This window comes from Eumetopias jubatus, unplaced genomic scaffold (genome assembly GCF_037043125.1).
Source record: "Eumetopias jubatus isolate StellerSeaLion01/CBP00866 unplaced genomic scaffold, mEumJub1_p1.0 scaffold_8, whole genome shotgun sequence".
NCBI classification, from domain to species: domain Eukaryota; kingdom Metazoa; phylum Chordata; class Mammalia; order Carnivora; family Otariidae; genus Eumetopias; species Eumetopias jubatus.
The window spans coordinates 4,216,575-4,236,939 of record NW_028274814.1 but is presented as its reverse complement, the minus strand read 5'-3'; the positions used below and the strand labels follow the sequence as shown (position 1 = coordinate 4,236,939).

At 35.8% G+C, this 20,365-nt stretch overlaps 1 protein-coding gene across 1 annotated transcript in view; it reads left to right on the top strand.

The window, feature by feature from the left end:
- CCDC7 (coiled-coil domain containing 7) overlaps positions 1 to 20,365 on the top strand; it is a 395,691-nt gene that overhangs the window by 89,227 nt on the left and 286,099 nt on the right. Inside the window, 3 exon segments of the mRNA XM_088025513.1 lie at positions 954 to 1,029; positions 15,667 to 15,697; positions 16,129 to 16,218. Coding sequence (XP_087881639.1) covers positions 954 to 1,029; positions 15,667 to 15,697; positions 16,129 to 16,218 — 197 coding nt within the window.

The following is a 20,365-nucleotide window of genomic DNA, read 5'->3' as shown; positions in this document are numbered from 1 at the left end:
CTCAAAGGCCCCGCCTCCAAGTACTATCATATTGGAGATTAGGGTTTCAACAGACGAATATTGGTCCATAGCAGGGCCTTTTCTCCCTTCTGTGAACTGTACTTTCAAGTTGTGACAGAAATAACAGTTGATGTTCTTTGTAATCCTTTACCAAATCCAGGGCATAATTTTAAATCATGTCCTATGCTATTATAAAATTAATCTTAATTTGATATGGTATAATATTTTATTTATTTATTTATTATTATTTATAAGACTAATTATTTGAGAAAGAGTGTGAACGAGGGGCGGGAGGGGCAGAGGGAGAGGGAGAAACAGACTTCCCCTTGATCAGGGACCCTGATGCTTGGGCTTGACCCTGGGCTTGATCCCAGGATCCCAAGATCATGACCTGAGCTGAAGGCAGTCGCTTAACCAACTGAGCCACCCAGGCACCCCTATGTTGCTTTCCTTTTAAGTAGCATTTTAGTTAACATTTTGGTTATTTGATTCAGGTGGAAAACTTAATCGATTGTTGGATCTTCACATAGACTTTATTGACTTAGCAGCAGCAACCAAAGCAGTTTTCTCTTAGCATCTTAGAGTCCTCTTATATGCAGTGTTATAAGAAGGTCACACATACTGACCTCAATCCAGTTTTGTCACTTACTAGATGCATAGTTTTGATCAAATTATATAACCTTTCTAAGGCTTAGTTTATTTATTTGAAAATGGTGACAATATCTTTTTTTGGGGTTATTTTGAGGATCAAAAGAATGGTAAAGTAGCATAGTGACATAACGGGACTTTAATAAAATGGTAACTATATTTATCATAAGCATTTGTTCCTTGAGTACTGTCTCCTCGTTATGTTCACTAGTTCTCACACATATAGCAGTGAGTTATATCAGCATAGAGGTATAATTTTAGCCATTTGTAATACTTTTACATTTTTTCCTTTTTCTTCATGATAGAAACTGCTTATTCACTGATGAAGCAAGTGGATGTCATGTTGAAAATATTTGAAAAACATTCAAATATGTTGGAGAGGTAAGCTTTTAAAATAACTCCTTTTCTTATGAAAATGAGTAGACATGTATTTTAGAAAAATTGGAAACATAAATAAGACCACTGTTAAAAAACTTTAGTGTTCTTATGTCAATTTTTGTGATATTGTGATTTTAAAATTATAATCATGCAGAATATAAAATTGTATAGCCACAATGGAAAACAGTATGTCAGTTTCTCAAAAAATTAAAAATGTAATTACCATATGATCCAGTAATTTCATTTCTGGTTAGATACCCTGCAAAATTGAAATCAGGGTCTCAAAGACACTCATGTTTACTGTAGCCTTATTTACAATAGCAAAGGGTAGAAGCAACCCAAGTGTCCAAAAACAGATAAATAGATAAAATGTGATACATACATACAATGGAATATTATTTAGTATTAAAAAGGAAGGAAATTCTGACATAGGGTAGAACATGAATGAACCTTGAGGATATTATGCTGAGTAGAATGAGGCAGTCACAAGAAGACAAAGTTATATGATTTCATTTATATGAGATACCTAGAATAGTCACTGTAGGATTACCCACAGTTCTTTCAGGTGACTAAGATTAAATTAGTAAAATACTTGTATGTTGAAAAAGCATGTCTTGTAGAATGAAATCACAAATCAACTTTTATTTGGACACTTTTGGTTCATTTATATTTGCTAATTGAAGCTTATTTTCCCCCTGCTCCTGGACAAAAACTAGGGTAAATCATGACTTTTTTGATTACTCTCAGATAATAATTAATTTAAATTAATTTAGAAGCACTGTCCTAATTGGGAAATTAAAATTCCTGTCAAATATTACAATCAATATTTTAATTTTTATTCTAAGTTAAAATTTCTCTCCTTTTCCTCCTACCTAGTGTACCAGCTGAAAACTGCTAGGGGTTATGATTGGCTTTTCTCTTTCATTACCTCCTTTCCAACTAACTAGTTGTAGTTTCTGTTCTCCATGTGTTTGGGAAGAGAGGGAATAAAGGTGTAAGATATACAGGAAAAGTCTTACTTGACTGTCCTGGCTTCCTTCTCCATAACTACAGATAACACCAAATTTTCTAAGTATTTTCCTTAAAATGCCTCTCACTAGGCTTGAGATCAGGGCAAGCGTATCCTCCTCTCCCTTAAGGGTTTGTATATGGCTCAAGGTACCCAATAGCTCTCTGCAGAGAAATACTCTTTCTAAATCTTCTTTCCTGACCCTTTTTATACTGCCCATATTAATGAAAGGTTTTAGTGCTAGTGCTCTTTCTTGGCTTCCTGCCTTTTTTTTAAGTGCTAATGGTCATCTGCCTCACCTATTACTTTGGCATGTGATACTGGGAACTTAGGGTTTCCACTGATGCCTCCTTATACAATTTGTTACAGTTATATCCTTGAAAATTCTGTTAAAATAAAGATAGGGTGTGACAAAAGGCTTAGTGCAGTTTTAAGATTTAATAACCTCAGAACTAGGAAGGAGGGAAGATGGTGGAAGAGTAGGGCACCCGCATTTCATCCGGTACCTTGAATTAGCTAGATAGCTATCAAATCATTCTGAGTACCTGTGAATTCAACCTGAGATGTAAGAAAAGGATTGCTGCAATTCTGCAAATAGAAAATTGACCACTTTTTTCAAGTTAGTAGGTGTGGAGATGTGAATCTGAGGGGATATATTGGAAGATAAATCATGGGGGGAGGGAGCCTCTGTCAGCGGGCTACCAGAAAGTGATATAGCAGTGAAGCACAAAATCAGAACTTTTAGAGATCTGCTCCTGTGAGGAATGACCCTGCCTGAAAGGTGTTCAGGTGGTGAAGTGGGGTGGAATCCTAGGTGGGACAGTGTGGTCTCAGGATCCCCAGGGTCTCATAAAGAAAGGGGGGGCCTAAATGTGGCAGAGTTTCCAAGCATTGGAACAGGGAAGCCGGCTACAATTATTGAGCCCCCGAGTGGCCTCTCAGCTAGATGTTGCCATAAACTGCGAACCACAGCACAGTTGGTGACTGCTGTCAGAGTAGGGGCCCAGCAAGTGAAAACCACTGTGAAATCCAGCTCCTCCCCCCTGCAGGAGCAGTGGGAGTGCATGCACAATTGGGCAAATGCTCCCTGAGAAGGGGCCCAGCAAGCAGCAGGGTGGTGGTGAGACACCCCTGCCTTCCCTGGGAGGATTGGTGTGGGTGTGCACCACAGGAGTCTGGGGAGTTTGGCCCACATGAAAGGGATTGACTGCCTTTCCCTGAGGGTGCACTGAGGAGTGGGGGCCAGGTCCTTTCAGCTCCAGGTCTGGAGATTGGGGCACCACCATTTTTTTTACTTTTTTTTTCTTCCTCTAAAGTGATACAAAAAGCCTTCAAGGAACAAAAGCCACATAGTACAACCCAAAGCAGCATACACTGAGCCCAGGCCCCTGGCAAGGGGCAGTGCAACTCTGCCCAGGCAAAGACACCTGAGAATCAGTGCAACAGGCCCCTCCCCCAGAAGACCAGCAGGATCCTCAGGCAAATACCAAGTTTAAAATTCCTGTGCTAGGGGAAAATAGTATAAAGATTTGGAGGTTTTTTCACATGAGTCTTTAGTCTTTCGGTTTAAATTTTTCTTTTCCTTTTCAACTAGTTTCTTATTTTATCAACTCTTTGTTTTTAAGTCTTTTTTAAATTTTCATTTTTACATTTACATTTTATAGATATATTCATTTTTGGCTTCTGTTCACTGTATTCAATTTTATTTTTGTATATATATATAAATTTTGCTTTCTTTACAATTTTGGGATTTAGTGTCTTCTAACAGACCAAAATATACCCAGGACCAAGTGGATTACACTGTTTTGTCCACCTGTGAGATTATATTCTCTTTTCTCCCTTTTTTTCCTTTTCTTTTTTGGTTTCTGATCTCTTGGATTTGTTTAGTATGTGCTTCTCTTGGGTCGTGGTTGATATTTTTGATTTTGTTCTCTCATTCATCTATTTCTGCTCTGGGCAAAATGACTAGAAGGAGGAATTCATAACAAAACAAAGAACCAGAGGTAATACTCTCTGCCACAAATCTAATCAATATGGATATAAGTAAACTGTCAGAGCCGGAATTCAGGATAATGATTCTAAAGTTACTACCTGGGCTTGAAAAAAGCATAAAAGACACCAGAGAATCTCTTAGTGCAGAAATAAAATCTAATCAGGCCGAAATTAAAAATAGTTTAACTGATATGCAGTCTAAAATGGATGTTCTAACAGCTAGGGTAAATGAAGCAGAAGAGAGAGTCAGTGACATAGTAGGCAAGTTGATGGAAAGGAAGAAGCTGAGGAAAAGAGAGAAAAACAACTAATAGATCATGAGGGGAGGCTTCGAGAAATCGGCAATACCATAAAGCAAAATAATTATTGGGGTCCCAGAGGAAGAAGAAAGAGAGAGACAGAAGGTATATTTGAGCAAATCATAGCTGAGAACTTCCCTAATTTGGGGAAGGAAACAGGTATTCAAGTCCAGGAAGTAGAGAGAACCCCCTCAAAATCAATAAAAATAGTTTAAGATGCCAACATAAAATATTGAAGCTTGCATATTTCAGAGATAAAGAGAAAATCCTGAAAGCAGCTCAAGACAAGAACTCTTTAACCTATAGGGGTAGAAACTGGCAGCAGACCTGTCCACAGAGACCTGGCAGGCCAGAAAGGGCTGGCATGATATATTCAGAGTACTAAATGAGAAAAACATACAGCCAAGAATACTTTATCCAGTGTCTATCATTCAGAATGGAAGGAGAGATAAAGAGCTTCCAGGAGAAACAGAAGCTAAAAGAATTTGTGATCACTAAACCAGACCTGTGGAGAAATATTAAGGGAGGTCCTGTAAGTGAAGAGAGAGTCCGAGAGTAACAGTAACCAGGAAGAAACAGAGATAATCTATAGAAACAGGGACTTTACAGGTAATGCAATAGCACTAAATTCATATCTTTCAATAGTTACTCTGAATGTAAATGGGCTAAATGCTCCAATTAAAAGACACAGGGTATCAGATTGGATAAGCAAGACCTACCTATATGCTGTCCACAAGAGACTCATTTGAGACCTAAAGACACCTCCAGATTGAAAGTGAGGGGGTGGAAAAACCATTTATAATGCTAATGGGCATCAAAAGAGAGTTGGGGTGGCAATTCTTATATCAGACAAATTAGATTTTAAACCAAAGACTATAATAAGAGATGACACTATGACACTATGATATAGGGTCATAATTAAAGGTTCTATCCTACAAGAATCTAACAATTATAAATATTTATGCTCTTTAACTTGGGAGCAGCCAATTATATAAACCAATTAATAATAAAATTAAAGAAAAACATAGATAATAATACAATAATACTAGGGGACTTCACCCCACTCACAGCAACAAGGGCTTTGAATGACACCCTGGAAGAACAACAAGGAAACAAGGGCTTTGAATGACACCCTGGGCCAGATGGACTTCACAGATATATATAGAGCATTCCATCCTAAAACAGCAGAATTCACATTCTTCTTGAGTGGACATGGAACATTCTCCAGAATAGATCACATCCTAGGTCACAAACCAGGTCTTAGCTGATACCAAAAGATTGGGATTATTCCCTGCATATTTTCAGACCACAATGCATTGAAACTTGAACTCAATCACAAGAGGAAATTTGGAAGGAACTCAAACATTTGGAGACTAAAGAGCATCCTACTAATGAATGAATGGGTCAATGAGGAAATTAAAGAAGAATTACAAAAATTCAAGGAAAGAAATGAAAGTGAAAACAAAACTGTTCAAAACCTTTGGGATACAGCAAAGGAGGTCCTGAGAGGGAAGTAAATAGCAATGCAAACATTTCTCAAAGAATTGGAAAACACTTAAATGCACAAGCTAAACTTACACCTAAAGGAGCTTGAGAAAGAACAGCAAATAGAGCCTAAACCAAGCAGATGGAGAGAAATAATAAATAATAATAAATAAATAATAAAGCTTAGAACTTTGAAATCAATGAAATAGAAACGAAAAGAACAGAACAGAAACTAGAAGCTGGTTCTTTGAAAGAATTAATAAGATCAATAAACCCCCATCCATACATACCAAAAAGAAAAGAGAAAGGACCCAAATAAATAAAATTATGAATGAAAGAGGAGAGATCATGACCAAGACCAAAACTGAAAAAGGAAGAAATAGAAAATCTGAACAGACCCATAACCAGCAAGGAAATTGAAGCAGTAATCAAAAACCTCCCAACAAACAAGAGTCCAGGCCTGGATGGCTTTCCAGGAGAATTCTACCAGCATTTAAGAAAGAACTAATACTTCTTTTTCTTTTTTTAATTTTTAAAATTTTTTGTTTAAATTTAATTTAATTTTATTATGTTATGTTAGTCTCCATACAGTACACCATTAGTTTTTGATGTAGTGTTCCATGATTCATTGTTTTCAAATAACACCCAGTGCTCCATGCAATAAGTGCCCTCCTTAATAACCCATCACCAGGCTAACCATCCCCCCAACCTCTCCCCCCTAAAACCCTCAGTTTGTTTCTCAGAGTCCATAGTGTCTCATGGTTCATCTCCCCCTCCGAATCCCCCCCTTTGTTTTTCCCTTCCTTCTCCTAACGTCCTCCATGCTATTGCTTATGTTCCACAAATAAGTGAAACCATATGATAATTGACTTTCTCTGCTTGACTTATTTCACTTAGCATAATCTCCTCCAGTCCCATCCATGTCGATGTAAAAGTTGGGTGTTCATCCTTTCTGATAGCTGAGTAATATTCCATTGTACATATGGACCACATCTTCTTAATCCATTCATCTGTTGAAGGGCATCTCGGCTCTTTCCATGGTTCGACTATTGTGGACATTGCTGCTATGAACACTGGGGTGCATATGGCCCTTCTTTTTCACTACACCTGTGTCTTTGGGGTAAATACCCAGTAGTGCAATTGCTGGGTCATAGGGTAGCTCTATTTTTAATTTTTTAAGGAATTTCCACACTGTTTTCCAAAGTGGCTGTACCAACTTGCATTTCTACCAACAGTGTAAGAGGGTTCCTCATTCCCCACAACCTCTCCAACATTTGCTGTTTCTTGCCTTGTCAATTTTTGCCATTGTGACTGGTGTAAGGTGGTATCTCAATGTGGTTTTGATTTGAATTTCCCTGATTGCTAATGATGATGAAGATTTTTTCATGTGTCTGTTAGCCATTTGCATGTCTTCTTAGGAGAAGTGCTTTTCTTGTCTTCTGCCCATTTTTGGACTTGATTTTTTGTTTTTTGGGTGTTGAGTTTGAGTTCTTTTTTTTTAATTTTATTTATTTATTTGAGAGAGAGAGAATGAGAGATAGAGAGCACGAGATGGAAGAGGGTCAGAGGGAGAAGCAGACTCCCTGCTGAGCAGGGAACCCGATGTGGGACTCGATCCCGGGACTCCAGGATCATGACCTGAGCCAAAGGCAGTTGCTTAACCAACTGAGCCACCCAGGTGCCCGAGAAGTTCTTTATAGATCTTGGAAATCAGCCCTTTGTTTGTAGTGTCATTTGCAAATATCTTCTCCCATTCTGTGGGTTGCCTCTTTGTTTTGTTGGCTGTTTCTTTGGCTGTGCAGAAGCTTTTTATCTTGATGAAGTCTCAAAAGTTCATTTTTGCTTTTGTTTCACTAGCCTTTGGAGATGTGTCTTGAAAGAAGTTGCTGTGGCCGATGTCAAAGAAGTTACTGCCTATGTTCTCCTCTAGGATTTTGATGGATTCCTGTCTCACATTGAGGTCTTTCATCCATTTTGAGTTTATCTTTGTGTATGGTGTTAGAGAATGGTTGAGTTTCATTCTTCTGTATATAGCTCTCCAATTTTCCCAGCACCATTTGTTGAAGAGACTTTTTTCCATTGCATATTTTTTCCTGTTTTGTCGAAGATTATTTGACCATAGAGTTGAGGGTCCATATCTGGGCTCTCTATTCTGTTCCATTGGTCTATATGTCTGTTTTTGTGCCAGTACCATGCTGTCTTGGTGATCACTGCTTTGTAATATAGCTTGAAATCAGGCAATGTGATGCCCCCAGCTTTGTTTTTCTTTTTCAAAATTTCCTTGGCAATTTGGGGTCTTTTCTGATTCCATACAAATTTTAGGATTGTTTGTTCCAGCACTTTGAAAAATGTCATTGGAATTTTGATCGGGATGGTGTTGAAGGTATAGATTGCTCTGGGTAGCATAGACATTTTAACAATGTTTATTCTTCTGATCCATGAGCATGGAATGTTTTTCCATCTTTTTGTGTCTTCTTCAATTTTTTTCATGAGTGTTCTGTAGTTCCTAGAGTATAGATCCTTTACCTCTTTGTTTAGGTTTATTCCGAGGTATCTTAGGGTTTTTGGTGCTATTGTAAATGGAGTCATTTCTCTAATTTCTTTTTCTACAGTTGCATTGTTAGTGTATAAGAAAGCAACTGATTTCTGTGCATGGATTTTGTATCTGCCACATTACTGAGTTGCTGTATGAGTCCTAGTAATTGGGAGTGGAGTCTTTTGGATTTTCCACATAAAGTATCATGTCATTTGTGAAGAGGGAGAATTTGGCTTTTTCTTTGTCAATTTGAATACCTTTTGTTTCTTTTTGTTGTCTGATTGCTTTAGCTAGGACTTCTAATACTATGTTGAACAATAGTGGCAAGAGTGGGCATCCTTGTTGTGTTTCTGATCTTAAGGGAAAGGCTCTCAGCTTTTCCCCATTGAGGATGATATTCAGTGTGAGTTTTTCATTGATGGTTTTTATGAACTTGAGGAATGTTCCCTCTATCCCTATACTCTGAAGAGTTTTAATCAGGAAAGGATGCTGTATTTTGTCAAATGCTTTTTCTGCATCAATTGAGAGGACCATATGGTTCTTCTCTCTCCTCTTATTAATGTGTTTTATCACAATGATTGATTTGTGAATGTTGAACCACCCTTGCATCACTGGTATAAATCCCACTTGGCTGTGGTGGATGATTCTTTTAATGTATTGTTGGATCCTATTAGCTAGGATTTTGTTGAGGATTTTGGAATTCATATTCATCAGGGATATTGGTCTGAAATTCTCCTTTTTGATGGGGTCTTTGCCTGGTTTGGGGATTAAGGTAATATTGGCCTCTATTCATAATAGAATGAGTCTGGAAGCTTTTCTTCTGTTTCTATTTTTTGAAACAGCTTCAGGAGAATAGGTATTACTTCTTCTTTGAATGTTTGGTAGATTTCCCCAGGGAATCTATCAGGCCCTGGACTCTTTTTTTGGGGGGGGAGGTTTTTGATCACTGCTTTAATCTCATTATTCATGTTGTGAATTTCTTCCTGTTTCAGTCTTGGTAGTTTATATGTTTCCAGGAAGGCATCCATTTCTTCCAGGTTGCTCAATTTATTGGCATATAGTTGTTGATAATAATTTCTAATAATTGTTTCTATTTCCTTGTTGTTCCTCGTGATCTCTCCCCTTTCATTCATAATTTTATTAATTTGGGTCCTTTCTCTTTTCTTTTGGATAAGTCTGGCCAGTGGTTTATTGATCTTATTAATTCTTTTAAAGAACCAGCTTCTGGTTTCATTGATCTCATCTACTGTGTTTCTGGTTTCTAATTCATTGATCTCTGCTCTAATCTTAATTATGTCTCTTCTAATGCATGGCTTAGGCATTGTTTGTTGCTTTTTCTCTAGTTCTTTAAGGTGTAGAGTTAGTTGGTGAATTCGGGATTTTTCTTTTTTTTTTCTTTTTTTTTTTGAGTTAGGCTTGGATGGCTCTGTATTTCCCCCTTAGGACCACCTTTGCAGTATCCCAAAGGTTTTGGACTGATGTGTTTTCATTCTCATTGGTTTCCATGAATTGTTTAAGTACTTCTTTGATTTCCTGGTTGACCCAAACATCCTTGAGCTGAGTGGTCTTTAGCTTCCAAGTGTTTAAATTTCTTCCAAATTTTTTTTTGTGATTGAGTTCCAGTTTTAAAGCATTATGGTCTGAGAAGAGGCAGGGAATAATCTCAGTCTTTTGGTATTGGTTGAGACCTGATTTGTGACCCAGTATGTGGTCTATTCTGGAGAAAGTTCCATGTGTGCTCAAGGAGAATGAGTATTCTGTTTTTTTAGGGTGGAATGTTCTGTATAAATCTATGAGGTCCATCTGGTCCAGTGTGTCATTCAAAGCTCTTGTTTCTTTGTTGATTTTCTGCTTAGATGATCTGTCTATTGCAGAGAGTGGAGTATTGAGGTCTCCTCCAATTAATAATATTGTTATCAATATGACTCCTATTTTGGTTATCAACTCTTTATTTTGACTCTATATTGTTCAACATAGTACTAGAATTCCTAGAGGGAAAGGAACTGGTTGGAATAGGGTTCCCTACCTCTCCGCCATCTTTTTTCTCCTCAATACCTATTCCTCTGAACGTGTTTCCAGATTGACCACAACCCAAGCTTATGTGTTTGCCTGCTTCCATTTGGGGGCGTTGATATTTACAATTGTTGGATCTTCTTGTTGGATAGACACTTTAACAATGATATAGGGTTGTCTGTGTCTCTAACTACAGTCTTTAGCTTAAAATCTAATTTGTCTGACATAGGAATTGCTACCCCAGCTTTCTTTTGAGGTCCATTGGCGTGGAAGATGGATCTCCATTCCCTTCACTTTCAGTCTGGGTGTATCTTTAGGTTCAAAATGAGTCTCTTGTAGACAGCATATGGCTGGGTCCTGTCTTTTTATCCAATCTGCAACCCTGTACCATTTATGGGAGCATTTAGGCTGTTCACATTGAGAGTGATTATTGAAAGATATGAATTTACTGTCATCATGTTGCCTGTGAAGTCCTTGTTTCTATAGATTGTCTCTGTAAATTTCTGTTCTATATCACTCTTGGGGTCTTTCTCCTTTTATAGAACCCCCCTTAATATTTCTTGCAGGGCCGGTTAAGTGGTCACATATTCTTTCAGTTTCTGCCAGTCTTGGAAGCTCTGCATCTCTCCATCCATTCTAAATGACAGCCTTGCTGGATAAACTATTCTTGGCTGCATGTTCTTGTTGTTACTACCCTGAATATGTCTTGCCAGCCCTTTCTGCCTTGCTAGGTCTCTGTGGATAAGTCTGACGTTATTCTGATGTTCCTCCCTCTGTATGTAAGGAATCTCTTCCCCCTAACTGCCCTTAAGATGGTTTCCTTGGTTCTAAGATTTGTGAGTTTTACTATTACATGCCGGGGCATTGGTCTGTTTTCCTTGATCTTGGGAGGGGTCCTCTGTCTCTTGGATGCAAATGTTTGTTTCATTCCCCAGATTAGGGAAGTTCTCAGCTATGATTTGCTCTAATATATATTCTAGGCCTCTCTCTCTCTCTCCACCCCCTCAGGGGAGACAACCCATGAGAGACTATGGACTCTGAGAAACAAACTGAGGGTTCTGGGGGTGTGTGTGGAGGGATGGGTTAGCACGGTGATGGGTATTAAAGTGGGCATGTAATGAATGGAGCACTGGGTGTTATATGGAACACTACATCAAAAACTAATGATGTAATGTATGGTGATTAACATAACATATCAAAATAAAAAAAAGGTGTTCATATTGGAAAGGAAGAAGTAAAACTACCTCTTTTTTAGATGTCATGATCTTGTATACAGAAAATCTTAAGGCATCCACTAAAATATATATGAAGAAATAAGTAAATTCACATTTTGCTGCATACAAGATTTATAAATAAAAATCAATTGTATTTCTATACACTAATTGTTACAGGTTGAATTGTGTTCCCCAAAGAGTTATGTTGAAGCTCTAAGTCCTAGTATCTCATAATGAACTTATTTTCAAATAGGGTTATTGTAGATGTAATTAGTTAAGATGAGGTCATACTGGGATAGGATTGGTCCTTATTCCAATATGACTGGTATCCTTGTAATAATTGGAGAAGACAGTACACAAAGAGGGAAGAAGTTATGGAGGCAGAGATTGGATTTATGCTACTACAATCCAAAGGATACCAGGGACTACTAGAAGCTAGAAGAGGCAAACAGGGATTCTCCTTTAGAAGTTTCAGAGGGAGCATGGCTCTAACAACTTAATTTTAGATTTATAGTCTCCAGAACTGTAAGAGCATAAATTTTGTTTACCCAGATTGTGATATTTTTTTTTCACAGCAACCTTAAGAAACTAGTACACTGTGATGAGCATTCCACAAATGAAATAAAGAAAACAATTCCATTTAAAATAACATCACAGACAACAAGAAAGAATTTAACAAAAGAAGTGTAAGACTTGTGCCCTGAAAACTGCAAAACATTGAAAGAACTTAAAGAAGACCTAGTTAAATGAATAGACATTCCATTTTCATGGGCTGTTAGGTTTAATAATCTTGAAATGGCAGTGCTCCTTAAATTGATCTACAGATTCAATGCAATCTGTAGATCTGCAATCAGATCTGCAATGCAATCAATGCAATCTGTCAAAATCTCAACTTTCTTTTTGATGAACTGACAAGCTGATCTGAAAATTCATGTACAAATGCAAGGAATCCAGAATAGACAAAGAAATCTTAAGAACAAAGTTGGAGGACTCACATTTAATTATTTTTTGATTATTATTTTTTACATTTAACTAATTTTAAAACTTAACACAAAGCTGTAGTAATCAAGACAATATGGTACTGGCATAAGATTAGACCTATATACTTCAGTGGAATAAAACAGAATGTCCAGAAATAAGCCCTTAAATTTATGGTCAATTGATTTTTTTAACAGGGAGGCCAACACAATTCAGTGGAGAAAAGAATAGTCTTTTTAAAATTTTTTTAATTTTTTATTCAAGTATAATTAAAATAGTCTCATATTAGTTTCAGAGGTGTATAATATGATCCAACAATTCTATACACAAGAATACACAACATTAGTTGGTGTATTCTTAAACCCCTTTATCTATTTCATCCATCCACCCACCCACCTCTCCTCTGGTAACCACCAGTTTGTTCTCTATATTTAGGAGTCTGTTTCTTGGGTTGTCCCTCTCGCTTTTTTCCTTTGTTTGTTTTCTTAAATTCCACATATGTGTGAAATCATACGATATCTGTCTTTCTCTGACATATTTTCATTAGCATTGTACCCTCTAGATCCATGTTGTTGCAAGTAGCAACATTTCATTCTTCATATGGCTGAATAAATACTCCATTGAATGTTTGTGTATATCTATCTATATCTATTTATCTTCTTTATCAATTCATCTATTGATGGACACTTTGGCTGCTCCCATAGTTTGGCTATTGTAAATAGTGCTGCAATAAACATAGGGGTGCATCTATCCTTTCAATTTAGTGTTCTTGTATTCTTTGGTTAAATTCCCAGTAGTGTGATTACTGGATTTGTAAGGTAGTGCTATTGTTTATTTTTTTTTAAGGAACCTCCATACTGTTTTCCACAGCGACTGCAACACTTTGTATTCCCACCAAAAGTGCACAAGTGTTTCTTTTTCTCCACATCCTCACCAACGCTTATTTCTTGTGTTTTTTATTTTAGCCATTATAGGAGGTGGGAGTTGATATCTTATCATGGTTTTGATTTGCATTTCCCCAATGATTAGTGATCTTGAGTATCTTTTCATTTGTCTGTTTGCTATGTGTATGTCTTTGGAACAATGTCTATTCATGTCCTTTGCCCATTTAAAAATCAGATTGTGGGGTTTTTTTGGTGTTGACTTCTGTAAATTTTTTATATATTTTCGATATTAACCTTTTATTGGATATATCATTTGTGGAAAGAATAGTCTTTTTAATAACTGATATTTTGACAACTGGATCTCCATATGCAAAAGAATGAAGTTGCATCCTTTCTTCATGCTATCCAATAGAACTAACTCAAAAATTATGAAAGGCCTAAATTTAAGAGCTAGAACTATAAACCTTTTAGAAGGAACATAGGAATAAATCTTTGTGACCTTGAGTAAGGTAATAGCTTCTTAAATAGGACACCAAAAGCACAACCAACAAAAGAAAAGAAAATAGATAAGTCAACTTTCATAAAATTAAAAACTTTTGTACTGCAAATGATAAATCAAGAGTGTGAAAAGTAACTCAGAATGAAAGAACTATTCACAAATCATATATTTGATAAGGGACTTGTATCTAGAATATATAAAGAACTCTTATGCCTCAATAATAAAAAGATAAATAACCCAAATTAAAAATGGGCAAATTATCTGAATAGACATTTTCTGAAGCAAGATATACCAATGGTCAATAAGCACATGAAATGATATTCAATATCATTATAATTAGGGAATTTCAAATCAAAACTGCAGTGATATACCACTTCACACCCATTAGGATGGCTATAAGAAAAAAAAAGATGACAACAACAATTGTTGTCAAGGATGCAGAGGAATTGGGACCCTCATACATTGCTGGTGGAATTGAAGTGGTGTGTCTGCTATGGAAACGAGTTTGTCAGTTCTTCAAAATGTTAAATACAAAGTCAACATATGACCCAGAAATTCTATTCCTGGGTTTATACCTGAGTGATCGAAAACATATATAAGCAAAAACTTGTACATGGATATTCATAGTAGCATTATTCATAATAGCCCCAAATGGAAACAATATAAATGCCCATAAACTGATGAATGGATAAATAAAATGTATACACCTGTACAATGGAATAATATTTGGCAGTTAAAAGGAACACAGCACTGATATATGCTACAACATGGATGAACCTTGAAAACATTATGCTAAAGAGCTTTCAATAATAAAATAAGAAAATATATTTTTATTTAAATGAAATATCCAGGATAGGCAAATCTCTAGAGACAAAAAGTAGATTAGTGTCTGCCAGTGTTGAGGCAGTGCTGGGAAGAATGGGGAATGACTGTTAATGGGTACAGGGTTTCTTTTTGTGGTAATTAAAATGTTCTAAAATTTAATAGTGAAAATAGATGCTCAACTTGGTGAATATATTAAAACCCATTGAATTGTATATTTTAAATGAATTGGATGTTATGTTAATTATATCTTAAAGCTTAAAAAATTTGGATTATAATAAATAACTCATTTATCAAAAATATAGTTTACTCATACCTCAGAGCAGTGTTCAGCAAACTGCAGCCCCCGAGTTAAATCTAGCCAGACCCATTCATTTACCTATCATCTATAGCTGCTTTTACAGAACTGAGGTACTGACCGATCCATCATCTGACCTGCAAAATCTAAAATATTTCCTATCTGGCTCTTAATAGAAAAAGTTTGCCAAATCCTGCTATGGAATAAGAAGTGGTACTTAAAAGGAGTGAAATATATCTGTATTTATTAACATAAATAGATCTCAGACATTGGGTTAAGTGAAAATAATAAGTTTAGGATGATATATACATTGATGCCATTTATGTGAAAAAGAAAACAAAACAGTCATCTAACCCACTAGCAAAAATTATAGAATCGAATAGGTACATGTACAATCTTATGAATGCATCAAGCAAGTTCTGAAAAGATACACAACAATCTGATAATATCTCTAGAGAGAGAATTGGATTTTTGGAATGGTAGTCAAAGTGTACTTTAAGCTTGTTTGTATTATTAATTTTTTTCAAAGAAAATATGTAAGTATGTTATATAAGTAAAAATAAAAATGTAAAAGGATAACAGATTATAGATATTTTTGGTTTGTTTTTCAGAGCTGTGAGTGATCAGGGTTTGTTAGAGGCTGTAAGTATAGCACTCTCAGTTTGAAATTACACTTTGCCCTCGATAATGTTAGATTCTAGAAATTGTCAGGATGAATAATCTTAAAGATTCAATACTTCCTCACTTTATTCAAGAAATTTCTATGCACACGTGCACTGGGAAGCTTTGTCTTTTTTGACTTTACTAGACCTTATTATCACTCAAAAACCCTTCACTTCTGAAATATTGAACTATAATACCGTATAGTCTTCTAAATTTCTATTCATTGTACTTCTGGTTTGTTTGCCTCTTTCAGCCCCAATTATCATTCATTATGCAGATTAATACCAATGGTTCATATTTTCATGAGTTAATGAAGAATTTCTTACTTTAATAATTAAGTGCCCAAATAATTTCTCTATATTGAAATGTATGCTTTTCATTATTACTAAAATTATAATATCTGTTTTTAGAAATTCAAACAAATGGAAAGTGATTTTCAAGTGTTATTAGAGGAGAAATTGAGGCTGGAAAATGAATTACAAAAGCTGAAGAATACTGAGGTTAGTTCAATTTTAGTGTCTGAAAATGGTAGAATACCTAAAAAACCTTATTATTGTAGGATAGAAATTAAAGATATATTTAAATGTTTTATAATATGTTTTTGATATTAATAGTTAATAGCTGTGCTTTAAAAAAATAAAATAATGCTATTTTCCAAATTACCATATTAGCTATTAAACCCAAAAAAATGCTACGAAAAAATGGACATAAAATTTAAACATTCCAAAAGACATTTCTAGGCCAAATATTTATTTATTAAAATTTCAATAAATTAGAGTTTTCAAATATATTTTATTTCTTTTTAAGTCTTAAAAAATTCCAGTTAACATATAGTGTATTAAATTAGCTTCAGGTATACAATTTACTGATTCAACCCTTACATACAACACCCAGTGCTCATCATAATAAGTGCACTCCTTAATCTCCATCACCTGCTTAACCCATTCCTGCACCCACCTCCTTACTGGTAACCCTCAATTTGTTCACTATAGCTGAGTCTGTTTCTTGGTTTTCCTCTTTTTTTCCCCTATGATCGTTTGTTTTGTTTCCTAAATTCCACATATGAGTGAAATCATATGGTATTTGTCTTTCTCTTATTTTTTTTAAAGATTTTATTTATTTATTTGAGAGAGGAGTGAGAGAGCACAAGCAGAGGGAGAGGGAGAAACAGGCTCGATATGGGGTTAACTATGTGGGGCTCAATCTCAGGACCCTGGGATCATGACCTGAGCTGAAGTCATATGTTTAACCGACTGAGCCATCCAGGTGCCCCTCTCTGACTTATTTTGCTTAGCATAATATTCTCTAGTTCCATCCATGTCATTGCAAATGGCTGGAATTCATTCTTTTTCATGGCTGAGTAATATTCCATTGTGTGTATGTGTGTATGTCCGTATGTATGTTTGTATGTATGTATGTGTGTGTGTGTACACATCATGTCTTTTTTATCCATTCAACAGTCAATGGACATTTGGGCTCTTTCCATAATTTGGCTGTTGGTTGATAATCTGGGTACATGTATCCCTTTGAATTATTATTTTTGTATTTTTGGGTAAATGCCTAGTAGTGCAATTGCTGGATAGTAGGGTAGTTCTATTTTTAACTTTCTAAGGAACCTCCATACTGTTTTCCAGAGTGGCTATACCAATTTGCATTCCTACCAACAGTGCAAGAGTGTTCCCCTTTCTCCATATCCTGCCAACACCTGTTGTTTCCTCGGTTGTTAATTTTAGCTACTCTGACACATGCGTGGTGATATCGCATTGTAGTTTTGATTTGCATTTCCCTGATGATGAGTGATGTTGAGCATGTTTTTATGTGTCTGTTGGCCATCTGGATATCTTCTTTGGAAAAATATCTATTCATGTCTTCTGCCCATTTGTTAACTGGATTATTTGTATTTTGGGTTTTGAGTTTTATATTTTCTTTATATTTTTTTGGATACTAAACCCCTCATCAGATATGTTGTTTGAAACTATCTTCTCCCATTCCAAAGATTACTTTTTAGTTTTGTTGTTTCCTTCTCTGTGCAGAGGCTTTTTATTTTGATGTCCCAATAGTTTATTTTTGCTTTTGTTTCTCTTGCTTCAGGAGATATACCTAGTAAGAAGTTGCTGTGGCTGAGGTCAAAGAGGTTATTGCCTGTGTTCTCCTCTAGGATTTTGATGGACTCCTGTCTCACATTTAGGTCTTTCAACCATTTGGAGTCTATTTTTGTGTGTGGTGTAAGAAAGTACTCCAGTTTCATTCTTTTGTATGTGGCTGTCCAGTTTTCCCAACACCATTTGTTGAGAAGACTGTCTTTTTTCCATTGGACATTCTTTCCTGCTTTGTTGAAGATTAATTGAATGTGTGTAGTTTTGGGTCCATCTCTGGGTTTTCTATTCTGTGCCATTCATCTATTTGCTTGTTTTTGAGCCAGTACCATACTGTCTTGATCACTACAGCTTTGTAATATAACTTGAAGTCTGGAATTGTGATGCCTCCAGCTTTTCTTTTTCTTTTTTTTTTTTTTTTTAAGATTTTCTTTATTTATTCATGAGAGAGAGAGGGAGAGAGAGAGAGAGAAGCAGGCTCCCAAGGAGCAGGAGGCCCGATGCGGGACTCAATCCCAGGACCCTGGGATCATGACCTGAGCCGAAGGCAGATGCTTAACCATCTGAGCCACCCAGGCGCCCTCCAGCTTTTCTTTTTCAAGGTTGCTTTGGCTATTTGGAATCTTTTGTGGTTCCATACAAATTTTAGGATTGTTTGTTTTAGCTCTGTGAAAAATACTATTGGTGTTTTGATAGGAATTGCATTAAATGTGTAGAATTTGGGTAATACAGACATTTTAACAGTGTTCTTCCTATCCATGAGCATGGCATGTCTTTCCATTTCTTTGTGTCATGGTCAATTTCTTTCATCAGTGTTTTAGTTTTTGGAGTATAGATCTCTTACCTCTTTGGTTAGGTTTATTCCTAGGTATCTTATGGTTTTTGATGCAGTTGCAAATTGGATTGATTCCTTGATTTCTCTTTCTGCTGCTTCATTACTGGTGTGTAGGAATGCAACAGATTTCTGTATGTTGATTTTGTATCCTGAAACTTTACTGAATTCGTGTATCAGTTCTAGCATTTTTTTTGCTGTAGTCTTTGGATTTTCTATATAGAGTATCATGTCATCTGTCAATAGTGAAATGTGATTTCTTCCTTGCTGATTTGGATAGTTTTATTTATTTTTGTTGTCTGATTTCTGTAGCTAGGATTTCCAGTACTATGTTAAATAACAGTGGTGAGAGTGGACATCCCTGTTCTGTTACTGACTGTAGAAGAAAAGCTCTCATTTTTCCCCATTAAGGATGATATTACCTGTGGGTTTTTCATATATGGCTTTTATGATGTTGAGGTATGTTCCCTCTATCCCTACTTTGTTGAGGGTTTTTAGAATGGATGTTGTACTTTGTCAAATGCTTTTTCTGCATTTATTTAAAGGATCATATGTTTTATCCTTTCTTTTGTTAATGTGCTGTATCACATTGATTGATTTGTGAATATTGAACCACGTTTGCAGCCCAGGAATAAATCTCCTTGATTTTGGTGAATGATTTTTTAATGTGCTATTGGATTTTGTTTGTTAGTATTTTATTGAGAATTTTTGTATCCTTGTTCATCAGGGATATTGGCCTGCAGTTTTCTTTGTTATTCGAGTCTTTATCTAGTTTTGGTACCAGGGTAATGCTGACCTCATAGAATTAATTTGGAATTTTTCCTTCCTTTTCAATTTTTAGAATAATTTGAGAAGAATAGGTATTAACTCTTCTTTAAATGTTTGGTAGAATTTGTATTTGAAGCCATCTGGCCCTGGACTTTTATTTCTTGGGAGATTTTTTATTACTGATTCAATTTCTTTGCTGGTCATTGGTTTGTTCAATCTTATATTTCTTTCTGTTTCAATTTTGGTAGTTTGTATGTTTATACATTTTTAGGAATTTATTCGTTTCTTCCAGGCTTATTGGCATACAGTTTTTCATAATATTCCCTTATAATTGTTTGTATTTTTGTGGTGGTGGTGATTATTTCTCCTCTCATTTGTGATTTTATTTATTTGGGTCCTTTCTCTTTTCTTTTTCATAAGTTTGGCTAGGGGTTTATCAATTTTATTAAATTTTTCAAAGAACCAGCTCCTGGTTTCAATGATCTGTTCTGTTGTTTTTTTTTTAGTTTCTATAGCATTTGTTTCTGCTCTAATCTTTATTATTTCCCTCCTTCTGCTGGCTTTAGGTTTCATTTGTTGTTCTTTTTCTAGCTTGTTTAGGTGTAAGGTTAGTTTTTTATTTGAGATTTTTTCTTGCTTCTTGAAGTAGGCCTGTATTATTATATACTTCTCTCTTAGGACCACTTTGGCTGCATCCCAAATGTTTTGGACCATTGTGTTTTCATTTTCATTTGTTTCCACAAATTTTTTTTATTTTTTCTTGATTTCCTGGTTGACCCATTCATCGTTTAGGAGCATATTGTTTAACCTCCATGTATTTGTGGTCTTTCCAAATTTTTTCTTGTCATTGCCTTCAAGTTTTATAGCATTGTAGTTAGAAGATATGCATGGTATGATCTCAATCTTTTTGTACTTGTTGAGGCCTGATTTGTGACCTAGTATGTGATCTAT